Genomic DNA, 14,076 nt, shown 5'->3' on the forward strand with positions numbered 1-14,076 from the left:
ATGTGTGCATTTCCCATTTAAATGTGTCTGGCTTCATACTCTGGACATGTCACATCTTTCTCTGCCAACGGGCCAGCCAGAACAAAGATGTAAAAACTTTGCAATGACTCCATGCATCTGATTGATTTCCCAATGGACACTGCAGGGATTTTTTCCCACTGGCATCTGCAAGAGCTGGAACGGGCACTGTGTGTAGAATAATCATTGACTTTGGGTAATTTGGAGTGCTGGGAACGCTCAACATACCCCATACAGGCAGAGGTGATGCCCAGATAGCAAAGCCATGATAAATTCTCCATTAACCTTTGACCACCTCCCAATTTTTGCTCACTGCTACATCTCCCCCGGGGCTTTATTCCAATATTTCAAACCTCGGAAGAGTTTCAGACAGCCACAGAAATGGAGCTGACAGAGAAATATTTCCTCTTTCCCACCCTAAGTGTGCAGTTTCTCTTTGGGTCCGAGGTCCAGGTCAGGTCAAGATGAAGTCTGGGTGAGGGCCAGCTTTTCTGAACTTTGTCACAGCTTGGATGTTTCCTGCTTCTGGAGTGAGTAGTGAGACACTCACACGTTTGCCTCGAAGGGCTGGAGGTGCTGGGCTTGACCTTGAAATCCCTGCTCCACTCCAGGCACTGGAGTTTGGCCATCAACTCCAGCGACCCCACAATTTCATCTTGCTAATTGCAGTTTGGCTCCTGGTGCAACTACGGCATTTGGCTGTAGAGGTGAAGAGAGCAAAAATAGTCCCTATTCACTAAAAGACAGAAACCTTTTCCAAATCATTCAAAAAATAATGCCTCTGCCAGATTCACAGCACCTACACAAAACATCAGACCAAGCTGTGGTGCAAAGGTAATTTTGCGATATTGTCTGCTTCGCCTTGCCAGCATGTGTTCCTGATGTGTGCAAACACACACACGCACACACACGCGCACACCCTCTCACACACACACACGGCCATCCTTTCCTTCACCATACAGTAAGTTTACAGAACTCTATTGTCTACTACCATAGTTCCAGGCTTTTATTCCTTTCTTTTCTTCTGTAACTTTTATTCCACAGCCAACAGACATGCACACACTCTGCCACGCTATCTCATTGTGATGTGTTCAGCTATTGTATTTGCCACCGATTGAAAAATCACATGAAACTTTTTATTTTAAATGTCTGATAAAATTTTTCAGTTTGAAAGGGGCCGACTGTACAAAGATTGTCCATACAAAGTTGAAAAATGCCACACACAAACTGGCACGTAAGGCCATGTTTAATCTGTAATGCAAATAAAATAAACAAAGATGGTGAGTTTTAAGCCTAAAATTCCTTTGATCTTTGAAGCCCCATGGCTTTGAAAGTACAACTGCCTTCTGTATCACAGCCTGGCATGTACATCTATATGCCTATATGTGTACGTATACTTATACCTAACATAAAAAAACTTCTGTGTTCAAAATAGAGTCAGTAGCTAATTGCAAGACTATGGTTTTCTTCTTTAAACACCCTCTATGCATGAGTGAAGATCTTGTCCCGGTGAAGAAAAACAAATTCAAACACAAGCAGGACCTGGTTGAATTTATTTAGACTAAGGAAGACTTTGCAATACATGCAAGGCACAATCAAGCCCTAAAAATAAATGGCATGCAGTAGGGCATGGGGCAGAGTGACCCTTAAGAGCACTTATTGGTACCCTGTGGAGGCAAAATAACTCCTCAAAAATGCAACACCCACCCAGGCACAGCAAGGCAGTGCAAGGCCCAGACGATATATACAGCCCCACTTAAACAGGCCATAAAATGATCTTATCCTAGGGGGAAATTTCACATCCATTTGGGTGCTCAAAAGGTGATGCTCAAGAGGAAGCTAATACCCAAGGCAGGATGAGCATCCCGAGCTTTCTGCAAATCAAGACCTTTACCGCATCTCACGTGGCACATCCAAAACCAGAGCTGTCTTTTCAGTGCCATGGCTGAGAGCTTCAGCTGCGCTTGGCCATTGCATCGTCCGTGCTGGGTGGTTTACTGCAGTGTTTGCCTTTGGAAATCTCTATTAGCATCACTAGAGATTTGTCCCTAAGGGCAGGAGCTTCAAAGGGCAGGAAGAAGCCACTCCTTCTGCGTATCTGGCAATATGTAAAGTTTTTGACTGCATGATACAACATTACAGAGCTGGACCACAAAGGGTAGAAGGCACCCGCGGAGAGCATTACGGTCAGCATGGAAGACTGTGCTGTATGGGAAATGCAGGATTGCTTCTTTTAACCACTGACCCTCTCTCTGAGGGTCAGCAATATAGCTGCCATTTGAAAAAGTGCCATAGGACAGTCTCTTAGGGATTACTTAGAGCTGAACCATCCAAAACCAGTGTTCACCTCCACCTTTGAAGCTGGTTTCGGGACCTCTATCACAGCATGTGTTAGAAGTGTCCTCTCGCTGCAGCACTGGCACAAAGAGCAGAGAAGGGCCACGGGCTCACAGGGGCATCCTGCCCTCTGCCATGCCCATAACGCTGCTGAAACATGTGGTAGCTCACGACATATTATGGTGCAATAAGCAGCTTCCCATAGGCACGAAATATGAGATGTAGCCCTTAGTATCTCTCATGGAAACATCCACTTACTGCCTCCTTAAAATAAAGATGATGTGTGTATAGTTTATAGAGGCATTTTAGGTTTGTGGGGGTTTTTTTAATAAAATGACTCAATAAACTATAGCCGTTAAGAACTGCCTAAATCATGCCTTATACCTGAACAGAGCCCTCAGTGCTCATATTTAAGCCTCCCTGAAGCCGAGAGGATGTATACAAAAATACTCATGATCTGCATTTAGCTTTTATGGGCTTCATAAATCTGTGTTAACAAAGTGTAACTGAACCCTCCTGCTGAAAAAAAAAATAAAAATTAACAATGAGTTGCTTTATTATAACCTCTACAGGAAGACCATCGTGAGGGATGGTCTTCCTGTAGAGGTTATAACATGAATTTCCTACTACCGCATACAGGAAAGCAGCAGAGTGTGCTATGAAGTACTGTATCGCAACAGTGCCAGTTGGTAAACTCCACATGAGCGGGAAGGTCTCCTTCTTCTACTCCCTCCTCCTCCTCCCCTTCCCCAGAGCTATTGGAAGGCTCCAGCCGGCATCAGCACAGTGGGCAGGGATGGAGCTACTGATCCAAGTGCCTAAGGCAAAAAAGGGACTTTTTGGAGCAGCATGTACTGGTGAAGGAAAGCAGGAGCTTACGTGATTTGCTGAATGGGGGCCCCATCTCGCAGCGCTACGGCTGAGCAAACAGGGAACTGTTTGGTTTGCTGGTGACTCAAACAAGCCAGCAGAAAAATCACTGCAGGTCAACCCAGAGCAAATACCTTCAGAAACATTGCGAGAAAAGCAAAGCCTAAAGCACTGTTTTGTTTCAGGTTAAATGAAGTGTTTCACTTCCAAACGGAGCAGCTGGTATGCTGAAGATCTCTTTTGCAGGACGGGCTTGAGAAGGAAGTAATTTTGAAGTTAAATTTGGCATGGTTCAAATTTTCAGGGTTTTTGCAGCAGCAAACTTCACGTGAGAACAGCAAACAGTCGCACCATTGCTGAACCTGCCTTCTCTAAGGAAAATTTTGGCCGCCAAAGGGTTGGGTGCCTCTCCTTGGCATGCAGCAGAATGAAGGTGCGAGCCCTCCTGGAGGGCAGTAGCTCCCGGCGTGCTATTCCTACTGCGTCCAACTCACCCTCCGCTGGCTCCTTCAGCAGCTGCATTTACAAATGAAGTGTTTCACCTGCATTTCATATTTTCCCCTCCCAAGCACCCTGAGGGTCAAGTTCATTTTACAGGCTCACCAATTATTACGTTTTGATTTACAAAATTTTCTTTTAAAAAGGAAACCCACCGCAGGTTTGTGCTTAAAAAACAAATGCAACCTCCTTCCCCCACCAAAAAACATGCATAGTGAAACTGGCTTCCCTGTGAGCAGAGATCTTTGCTGCTGAAGATGACAAGGTGTTCATGAGAAGTGATGTGGCCACTGCAGACCCTCACAGTCAAAGCATAAACAGCAGAAAAGGCCGGTTTCTGATGGAAAGGGTGGCACCAGCGGCACCTGAGATGATGTTAGAAGGTTATATGTGGCTAGTATGAAAAGGCATAGAGATAGATGACCTCCAGGTTAGGAGAAGTACAGTTGGTCACATGTTACATTGAGCATATTCTGAGCGTCGCATCTACAGAACCCGAAAAAAAAATCTTTATTTTCTTTGATCAAAAATACATATAGAAAGGCCTGTTTTGAGGAAAATATCATACACTTTTTTCTTGTTTAACAAAATAAATTAAATATACATGACTTCTGTTTAAACTCTATATAGAATTACAAAGGTTTTATATTTGCAATTGGACTAATTTCCAGTCCATATCGGTATTTAATATGGTCCTTATTTATTTCATCTTCTTACTGTTGTTTGAACTGCAATGAAGTTGTATCATTTCCAAAATGTTATCTGAGGGGAGGGGACAACCACACACAACCTAGGTGAATATTTCTCAAATGCATTTTTTCCTACGAGATTATTATTTCATTCTCTTTGTTTCTTACTCTTTTTTCTAATGTTTTCATATATTTTGCATTGATGTAGAAAATCCAGTAGCTTGTCACTGTGAGCCATCAGAGGACAGTGTGTTTTGCTTTCTTCACCATCAGCAGTTCAATTATTATTATTATTAATTATTATTATTTCTTAAATATAAATATAAAGGTGTTCTGTACAATGTTCCTCTTTCCTTCTTTCCTTTTTCCTGGCAGTGGCACTGAGTCCTAGGACCAGGGAGCGGAGCATTTGTGGTTTGATCTGCAGAACCCGCCATGGGAAACACGATGCCTTCAACTTGCAGAAATCAAACACACCAGCTCAGTTAGCCTTTCAGACCAAATTACCGTGATTAAGAAGCATTCAGCATTTCACATTGTGAACAGAAATTCATTTTTCCAGGCCCTCTTGAACTACTTTTTTTTTTTCCCTGGAAGAGCTGAGTTGGTTACGTCTCCTGGTGCTTTGGCACTAAAACTCAGGTACTTCAGAGCTCGAGTCACTCAGAGGGAACAGGCTCTCCTGCATGCTCCCACGTGGGACAGGCTTGGGCGCTTCCCACCAAAATGAGTGATGTGCAGCAGGCACAGGAACAGAAGTGCCCATCTGGAAAAGCGCTGCGGTTGCCTCTTGCTCTTCCTGCTCCTTTTAGCAACACAAGGAAGGAGGTGGTGGTTCATGTCCCTGTGTCCTGTCTCACTTGTTGCCACCTTGATTAAAAAATCCGGGAAGGCTCTGCTGTTGGGGATGGCTGCCTCTCTGCTGAGATTCGGAGTTCCTTCATTATTCCTCAGCTACATCCTGATTGCAATAATTAAAAAAAAAAAAATCTCTTTTCTCTCTCTGTCTTTCTCTATTATATATATATTTATATAGATAGATATAGATATATACACATATATATATATACACACATACACACACGCATATACAATTATATATATATGTATATATATATTTAAAATTATATATAATCTTTTCTGTCTGCTTTGCCTATTGCTGGCAGTGTGAGCTGACTTGGAGCAGTCTCTTCTGAGGTACCACGAGGAAAAGCCCAAACGAGCTACTGTACACGGCCGCCCACTTAGCACTGGTACTGAATGTGCTGGTGCTGATGGACTTTGCCTTCCACGTGCGAGTGGGTGTGGGTGTGGATGTCCGTGTAAATCTTTGGGTACATTTTGGATGCCATGGCTGGGGCAAGTGCAGGCCCTTGCGACAGTAAATGCTGCTGCTGGGCGACATATTCCTCATAGTTTATGGAGGAGATGCAGTCTTTGTCGGGGACCTGGGAGACACAGATTCTGTCCCGGGGCTGCGGCCGGTGCACGGGGGCAGCAGCTGGTGGGGAGCAGGGTTTCTTCTTGGTCTGACAAAGCCACAAGAGGATCGTTCCGAAGATGAAGACGGCTCCGGCGGGGATGCCGATGATCACGGGCCAGGGCAGGCTGCTGGTCGAGGAAGGGGGCACAGGTGCACTCGGAGGCTTGGGATCTGGACATCATGGCAGGAGAGAGACAGAAAGAGTTAATTAAATGCAGGCAAAGTGAATTCAAAACAGATGTCACACTTGGGCTGGCTTTCGTACAGCCTGTCTGGCAAGCGTGCCAGACCAAGTAACAAGGGAGAAATCAAGCCAGCACATGATGTTTGGTAACTGCTTTGCTTTTCAGTGCTCCTGGAAGGACAAGCAACCCATTTTCTTTGGTTTAGGGGTCGGGAGGGGAGTCTTTGGGTGATTTTTTAACTTTCTTATCCAAGCTTTAATGGATGCACTAGAGCCAGCCCAAAAGAGTTTCCTAACACCCTCACTCTGTGATGGAGTGGGCTTCGCTGCCCAGATTGGAGGATACAACGTGGGACGTGTCAGTAATACCTCCATGTCAGCAGCCCAGGAGGCACGATCGGGTTGCACAGAGCAACGGCACATTGCCCACTTGCCTCTGCCAGGTGTAGCTGTGTCTGCGTGGGCTTTAGACACTCTCTAGTATCCCTGTCTAGCGACATACTGGAGCTACTCAGCAATGCTCCACCATGACAGGCAGCATGAATGTGGCATTTTGGGGGGTGTTGTTTTGAGTTTCTTGTGTGTCTGAGAGGAAGGTTGAAGGATGTACGTGAGCTGGTGTCCCCTCCTTGGTGCCCAAGCTGTGGAGAACTGAAAGTTCACATGGCATTAAAGTGTGTGTCCAACTTCCTATGGGTTCTACCTTCACCAGTCTTTTTGGAGCTGCTGTTGGCTTTCCTAGGGCAGCAAATGCAGGTACTGGAAGAGATAAGATGCTTCAGACAGCATCTTTCACACCTACCTCCCCCCTCTCCTCTGTGCTGTTGGCAGTCGTTACACCCCCGGGTTTCTCAGCCTGATCTCTTGATTTATAGACCCAAAAGGAGTCCTGGGGTAGGATCCTAGCTATCAAAATCCTCATCTAGATAGCTACTAGCTGGGATTTCCATAGCCGTAGGAATTCAGCTTGCAGGAAGACGCTCAAGAAATTTTGAAAACCACAGGTTATCCAAACCGCCCAATATGTTACATTCAAACATATATCACTTAACTTTCAAGTCAAACTTCTATAAGACACTGATGTCTTTTTCTCTCCTTGACAAATAATCCTACGGCTAGCCTGAAATATTAAATATATACCATGTGGTCTCTTTGAAGTCAGAAGCACCTAAACTGTTGACCTCAATAGACAAAACTTTGATTCACCAACACTGAAAATTACAGAATAATTTAGGCTGGAAGGGCAGTTTGGAGGTCATCTTGTCCAACCCCTGCTCAAAGCGAGACAGGATCAGAGAACTGACCCATCAGCTGACCACAAAAAAACAGTCTTCATGTTGGTTGGCAGAAATCCTCTGCTGGGCTGAAATGAAAGTGTTTTGATATTCATCCATGTTGTTCTTCAGAGTTGTCTATGTCAAATCTGGTAGACTTACAAGCAAAATGGTGTTTTTCTAACTCATGGCCTTGCAACCACATTGTTGCCTCTGAGGGCAATCTGCGTTCTCCTTCTCCGTCATTGCTACTAACAACAGGCCTGCAGGCTCTCTTTCTGGAATGAGGCCTCATTATAGTCCCATTTAAATCAATGGAAAGTATCCCACTGATTTCATTGCAAGCTGGATCAGACTCTCATAGTTCAGAAACACCCAGAGGCTTTGAGTTATATCCCACCCACGCAGCCTTTTCCTTGGGATTGACAGGCTTTCTAGTTGGGAGTTTAGTCCTAAATCTAAGTGATGCAGAAGAAGATGCCAAGAGCACTCTCTTACTTGGCAACCTGCTGTCAGTATCTAAATGCAAGCTAGTGACTCTCGGCTGCTGAGAAACAGAGCTTTGGCAATCAGCGAGCAGGGGAAGGGGGAATCGAGGATGGAATCCTAAGGCCATGCTGCCTTCCTCACAGGATTCATGAGTGTTTTCCCCACTGTCTACACAGAAAACCAGTCCTAACAGCCTGGGAGAGTTAATGATCTCTCTTTCTTACTGGTGTCTTGACTGGAGACACTCCATTAGACCTGACCGCCAAAATGTTCTGATATTGCCTCCAGCTCCTGAACTCTCTTGGTCATGTTGGCCTTGTGGTGGTGAAGGGAAGAAAAAACAGTAAGGCTGATTTTTTTCATAAAACTGGTGGATCTGAAGCTAGATTCACATGGCAAGATAAGGCAGAAAGAAATGCCCTTTTCAATAAAAAATTTTATAAGGGCAGAACTGCACAGTCAGGAGACAATGGAGTAAATGACAAAGCAAGGATGGTGTGTCTCAAACACACTTGATACAGCCTCAAGTGGACGTGGCCACCAGCTCTGAGGCCTGGAGAGAGAAGGAAGCAGCTGCAAGTCTGGTACAAGGATCCCCAGGGAATCACTGGGTAAGAATTCAACTAATCAATCATTCTCTCTTTCACACTCATTCTTTTCCTTTGCTTGTGACTGGGACAGTTGTTATTCTTCTGTCATTTTATGGGCCTGTATCATTGTTTCCTTTTACCAGTAAAAACAATATAAATAAGAGGATGAGAAAGAAGAAATCTGAGGGAATGGGGTTGCAAACTGTGTTGCTATTCTGCTCCCCTCTCACGCGCTGCACCCTGTCACTAAAGTGATTAGTGCCTGCAACTGTACTATCCTTTCCCAGCTCCTCTTCCATACAGGAGCAGATAGCTCATTTTCCTTCCCCTTACTGGAATCGTTATTCCCCGTGAAGGGAGAAAAGGAAACATCATCAAGAGGATTTCAGCAGGGGCTGATTTAAATCAGGGTTGGTTTAGTCCCTCATGCATTCTTACTAGAACTGGACTAGCTGAAATCAGCACAGCATCACAAAGGGCCATAGAGCCCAGTAGGCATCAATAGTTGGGTTAATAAAGATCATGATGCAGACTATTGTCTGCAATGGTTGTCTATTGTCTGCAAGTTCATATGGGGAAAAAAAAAGCATAACTCACCCGGCAGAACGGTGAGAAAAGCACTGCGAAAGCTGTAGCCCATGGTGTTTGCCCCTAGGCAAATGTACATCCCTGCATCCTCTTCCTTGGCTCGAGTAATCATCAGTTTGTTCAGGTAGGAACCATCGGGACGGGACCAGACCTCCCCCGTGGGCAGCACAACGAACTTCTGTCCCCCAACGTCGATAGTTGAATTGTACTTGCTCTCTGTGCCGTACTCCACCCTTTTCAGCCACTGGATGACGGGTTTGACATCGCTGCAGACTTTGCACTGGAAGGATGTGGTCCCACCGTAGTCTACCGTCGTGTTTACGGGGTGCGTCCCTGTCAGGATGGGCTTGGACCTTGTCCTCTCTGCACAAAAACACAGGGAGCTCCATGGAAAAAGCTGTTTGCCAATCTCATTAACTTGTGATAGCAGAAACATTGGAAAAAGGTGTAGGAGGGACGCAAAATAATTGTCTAGTCCAACTCCCTGCCCCAAAGCAGGCTTAGATTTCTGCAAACCTCTCCTGATATAAATTCGCTCAGCCTCTGCCAAAGCCTCTAATGGTAGATGCTCTTCAGTCTCTACAGTCAACTCCTCCATTGTCTGAGGCTTGGCAAGTGTTATCTCATGCTCAACCTGAATCTTCCTATTTCTAACAAGGAAGTTACTTACTCAATCTGCAGCAGGTCTGGATAAAAGTTTGCTCTCCCTCCTAGCCCTTATATTTTGGAAAATTTTCTTCATCCCTCTCTGTTGTACACTAAACAACTCTCCTAACTGCTAAGAAAACAGGGTTCTAAGATTCTCCTACAGAAGGTTTTTCTCGCTTTTCTGTGTTTCTGCTCTCTCAGGTCTCTCATGAAGCATTTATATTTGGGCAGCAGTTTGCAGGGTGTTACGCAGCACCGCACAAGTCAGACCTGGCCCTTCTGCTCCTTAGCAAGTATTTGAAGTCCAGTCTGAACTGCTGAATTTCCCCATTCCCTTCCCGTACACTGCAGCTATGAGACGACAAAAGGGGCCATCGTTCCTTATACTCCCACTCCTTGTGTACCCATATCTCAGGGACCATATCCCAGAATAATGGGATCTTAATGATGTACCTACAGGGTCAGAGGCTGCACTGATCTTTCTTGAGTCTTGACCTGAGGAAGATAAATGGCCTGACACTAGCCAAAAAGGCCAAAACCCATTTCAGGATTAAATTTGAGCAATAGTATAGGTCTGAACACAAATGAAGTGGATTATTTCACTGTAAATGGTCACTTGATATTGACCCTGGTGATGTCTTATCAATGTTTATAAATATCTGAAGGACAGTGTAAAGAAGATGAAGCTAGGTTTTTATCAGTGGTGCCCAGTGACAGGACCAGAGGCAATGGACACAAACTGAAACACAGGAGGGTCCTTCTGAACATCAGAAAACACTTTTCTGTTGTGAGGGTGACTGAGCACTGGTACAGGTTGCCCAGAGAGATTGTGGCATCTCCATCCTTGCTGATATTCAAAAGCCATCTGGACATGGTCCTGGGCAACCAGATCTAGGTGACACTGATTGAGCGGGGGGGGGTTGGACCAGATGACCTCCAGAGGTCCCTTCCAACCTCAGCCATTCTGTGATGCTGTGTCTCTTACCACTGTGTCTGGTAGGGTGCAATTTGCAGGTGAATATGACAGAACCTTTGTATTCTCAGACACAACCTCAGTTTTTTACCAGATTATTTACAAATACATATCTATTGAGAGGCTACACCAGAACCACTGTGGCTATTCCCAGTTTGGGGACAGTGAGGGGAGGGGTAAGATATATTCTTTCTCCTTTTGGTCTTCCCAAATGTTCCCTAAGGACAGACAAAATTGGATGGGAAAAGGCCTTTTCTTTCATGGACTAATGGCAGGCTGTGCATATTGTCTCATCTTTCATCTGGGGGTCCTTCAGGACTTCTGTGATCTCAGTTGCTGGGCCTGGCAGCTGCCCATGGGGACCAAACTCTGCTGGAAGCCATCCCATGCCATGTCATCCACTACTGGGGGAGCGGAGACCACAGACACCACCAGTGAGGAAGATCTTCACTTCACCCTTACCTCCCTGCTGTTATTATTTCTTTCTTCAGTCTAATCGTCCCCACACTCACTATGGAGCAAATTTTTGTGGAGGAAGAGCTCAAGAAGGCTTTTTCTTTTCTAGCCAATTACAAAATCTTTCCTTTCCCACAAATTTTTTTCATCAATTCTCAGCTGATGAAGGAAACAAGATGGTAGGAAAGGAAACCAAACGCACGAAGTTCACAAGACCATCCTTTCCAGCATGATCATAAGCCTTATGTTGTGTCAACACCACATAAAGTCAAAGGAAAAATATATCCCTCATTCTGAGGAATGTCTGGGGTTTTTTTAGTGCTAGCATCAGAGAAATCAGTCACAGTTTCCAGAAAAGGAGGTACTGCAAACCTCTATCCTAGGCACCGAGATAAATTATGGTATCGCAGTGGGTGGTAACTGCTGGCAATCATCAACTGCATTTGATGGCAAACACTGCAGAATTGAGCATGTAACAAAACAGCTCCCACCAGCACTGGCTTTGGGGTGAGAGGAAGGAACAATGGATCCTCTTTCAAAACCTCAGGATACTTTCAATGATGAGGGCTCTAAAGATGTGCCTGGGGAACAAAAATACCACAGTGGTCTCCACAGGCTTTGCCTTGGGACTGTGAGCGGGAATCACAGCTGGGAAGAGTAAGACTCAGATAAGCAGGACTTAGGAGTGGAGGCTCAGGGGAAATAAAAAAAAAGGAGGAAATTGAATAAAACCTGAAATGCTCCACAGAATTATGTTAAAAATAGAAAGACGTCTGAAAACTGCTTAATGCCCTTATCTCCTTGACTCCGGTTCCAGCTTTGGTTACTGTTTTCACTCCTAGCCAGCAAAAGCTAATGAAAACAAAGGTTACATACATCTTTAAGTTGATAAAAACCAAGATAAACAGGGACACAGAAAGGGGTTTGTTCCTGGTGCTGTCTGGTTTTGATGAAGTGAAAATGCCACAGCTGCCATTAGGATGGGGCTTGATTCATTTCCCTGTCTCTGCTCCTGGTTTTAGTGTAAACACATGTTTTTACTGTCTCCACACAGCTGCATCTTTATCAATCCCAGATGTCCAGCAGGTTTGTGCCTTCTGAGCCCAACAGAGCTCCCCACATGTGCTTTTAATTCCTGTGATTCTAGAGAAAGGACTTATCAGAGAACAGATCTTTACCTTTAAGAACAATCTTTCACACTGGGATAAACTTTCTCATGCTAAAATGTATGCACAGACAGACAAACGACATGCTTTCCATGTGGCTGGAAATAGCCCTCCATGCCCCCGCTCCTCATTAATGAAAGCTATTCAATCTTCCCTCCATTCAGCTCATCTTCTCCACTTTTGTGAGTTGGCTGCTCTGTAATCATTTCCATGACAACTTATGATGATGTCATAGACAAAACACAATGATTTAAGAATAAGAGCTCTCCTCTGGTAAACGTAGGTAGGATTTGAGTATAATTATCTTCAGTAATAATATGGGAAACAAGAGATGAGAGACCAAGAATCAGAACAGCTAGATAGTAAGAAAAGCAATTTACTCTATGCCACCAAAATGCAGGGTAGTCCCCCGCAGCTCATCTTCTAAGGGCTGAATCTTTAAAGCTATGTAGGCATCTAAAGATACAGACAGGACCCTGGGATTTATTTTTTTTTTAGTATCTCAGTTGTACCCACCTGAACCTTCAGATGCCCAAATGTTTTTTAAAATCTGGTCCTAAAGCTTTGTCTGGCTAATCACTCTAGCCATAAGATTTCTGCTAATTCCCTTGGGACACTTCTCTAACGAAGTGGGCTTCCTATTACAGCTATATCTAGACTAAATTTTCAGTTGATTGGTTTGACCCTATTACCACTGTGATAGAGTAATCTGGGCCACGCTAACTATTTCCACTCTTCCTCTATGGTACATGAAAGGGCTTTCTCAGTTAGTTCTCAGTCTGTCCTTGAATTGACTCTGTTGGTAGTATAAGATTGAATTGGGCAATGGTGAACTTTTACCATGCAGATGCCCTTAGAGAAGACTGTTTCCCAAGTACCTCTCCTAATTTCAGCTACTAACTTCTATTATTGCTACTCTGTCTTACCCAGGTGTTAGGTTTATTCTAGAGTTTCAATAATGTTTTCTCTGTCTCTGATGTTTTTAACACTTTCCCATTTCTGTGTCCACACACTTGCCATCACACTCCACTCTTTTTCTGCAGCCAGCCTTCTTCTCAAAGCTCCCTCCCTGACTTTCCACCCCAGATGCTGCACTTACGGATTACTTCAACTTTGTATGTTGCATTGATTTCTCCAACTTTGTTAAACACTCGGCAGGTGTATTTCCCACTGTCCTCTGGCTTCAGGTTCTTCAGGTTCAGCGTCCACTTCTTCTTCTTGTTCTCCCCAATCTCTTGGGGTGTGAGGGGCTTATTGTCCTTCAGCCACGTGATGTCAGGCCGTGGGTTCCCGCTGGCCACACACTTCAGGCGGATGGAGCTGCCGACAGGACGGGCGATCACTCTCCGTCTCATCTTGGCAGGCTGTGTGAACCTGGGTCGGGCTGCAAAAGGCATGAAAAATTGACTGTGGTGAGCAAAAGGCACACAAAGGAAGATACTACTGTCAAGTGTTATGGACAGATTTGTTTGAGAGGCACCCAACAACCCCATACATACCAGTCTAGCAATCTCATATCAGCTCAAACTAATTTCCTTAGAAAGGGGGCACTATCCAGCCTGATGCATTTGAATGTCTAGTGGACTGCCATGGTCACCACATTAGCCTTCAGCATAGCAGAACCCTGGAATTTCTCAGTGTCCATAAGGCAACTGCGTCAGACCATCTCACAAAATAATACCAAAATCACACTATTGCAGATGAAGGCAAAATGCAGCCCCATAATCACATTATAATCATTACCATATTCCATGCCACAAGTTCAAGCCCTTATCCAAGACCTAAGGAAAAACCTCAGATACCTGTCAGGCCA

At 44.7% G+C, this 14,076-nt stretch overlaps 1 protein-coding gene across 4 annotated transcripts in view; it reads right to left on the reverse strand.

Moving 5' to 3' along the window:
* Positions 1-1,554: 1,554 nt before the first annotated feature.
* FGFRL1 (fibroblast growth factor receptor like 1) overlaps positions 1,555-14,076 on the reverse strand; it is a 184,788-nt gene continuing 172,266 nt past the window's right edge. For all 4 annotated transcript variants that reach the window (XM_054202007.1, XM_054202006.1, XM_054202008.1 and 1 more), the window contains exons 5-7: positions 13,363-13,647; positions 9,030-9,383; positions 1,555-6,066 (exon numbers count right to left, since the gene is read on the reverse strand). In XM_054202007.1, the coding sequence (XP_054057982.1) occupies positions 5,657-6,066; positions 9,030-9,383; positions 13,363-13,647 (1,049 nt within the window). In that variant the 3' untranslated portion in view covers positions 1,555-5,656. The remainder of the gene's footprint in view (positions 6,067-9,029; positions 9,384-13,362; positions 13,648-14,076) is intronic.

The sequence above is a fragment of the Rissa tridactyla genome, chromosome 5 (genome assembly GCF_028500815.1).
Source record: "Rissa tridactyla isolate bRisTri1 chromosome 5, bRisTri1.patW.cur.20221130, whole genome shotgun sequence".
NCBI lineage: Eukaryota > Metazoa > Chordata > Aves > Charadriiformes > Laridae > Rissa > Rissa tridactyla.